Source organism: Bison bison, unplaced genomic scaffold (assembly GCF_000754665.1).
Source record: "Bison bison bison isolate TAMUID 2011002044 unplaced genomic scaffold, Bison_UMD1.0 scf7180017853685, whole genome shotgun sequence".
Lineage (NCBI taxonomy): Eukaryota > Metazoa > Chordata > Mammalia > Artiodactyla > Bovidae > Bison > Bison bison.
In genome coordinates, this window is record NW_011484258.1 from 785 (window position 1) to 1,656 (window position 872).

Sequence of the window (872 nt, forward strand, 5' to 3'; positions counted from 1 at the left end):
TGTTAAACCCAGGAAACCTAAAATTTAAATATACAAAATAGAGTACTATAAGGACAATGTGAGTTTTAAATCACTGCATCTACATTTCTTTTTTTTTTTCACTATGCTTAACTACCAAAAAGGATTTGAAAAGAAAATTTCAGTTAAAAGTATACAAAATATGTCCCTTAAAAAAAGATAAGTCCTAATTAAAAAGAAAAACAAGACAAGCCTTTTTTTGGAGAGAGAGATGGTGCAAAACCCTGTTGCTAGAACAAAACACAATTTTTGTCTCTGAATTTCCTGAAGATCAGGCAAATTGAGTATCACTTCTGTATCAACTGTCCTGGTACACACACACACACACACACACACACACACACACACACACACATCACACATCCTTAGGAACCTCTCCTCTGAACTTGCTTTGGTGCCTGCCCCAGTGTATGGTGACTGCTGTGGTTTGACTTCTCTGCTTCACCCACTAGGCTGGAAGCTGGATTTCATCCATCTTTCCATCCCTGCTGCGCAGAACAGCACACAGAGTTCATGCTCAACGAATATACTCGGTTATGTAGCCTTCACTGTTCAACAGAAAGGAGGGAGCACTCCTATTGTCAAAGAGCTGCACACACCTAGAGATTCGGGGTAGTGTGATGGCTGCAGTGTGACTGCTGGCTACCTTCTGACTGCTGCTTTTGCCTCTGCAGATGCCCCTGTCAGCTCTGTGGCCCTTCGCCAGTCAGGAGGCTATGTTGCCACAGTTGGAACAAAGTTCTGTGCTTTGAACTGGGAAGATCAGTCAGCAGTTGTCTTGGCCACAGTAGATAAAGAGAAGAAAAACAATCGATTCAATGACGGGAAGGTGGATCCCGCTGGGAGATACTTTG

At 42.7% G+C, this 872-nt stretch overlaps 1 protein-coding gene across 1 annotated transcript in view; it reads left to right on the plus strand.

Annotated features, from left to right (window-relative positions):
* Positions 1-634: 634 nt before the first annotated feature.
* The window catches only part of RGN (regucalcin), a gene marked incomplete at its 5' end in the record, with an annotated part of 9,934 nt that continues 9,696 nt past the window's right edge, over positions 635-872 (plus strand). Inside the window, one exon of the mRNA XM_010855035.1 lies at positions 635-866. Within this exon, the coding sequence (XP_010853337.1) occupies positions 635-866 (232 nt within the window). The remainder of the gene's footprint in view (positions 867-872) is intronic.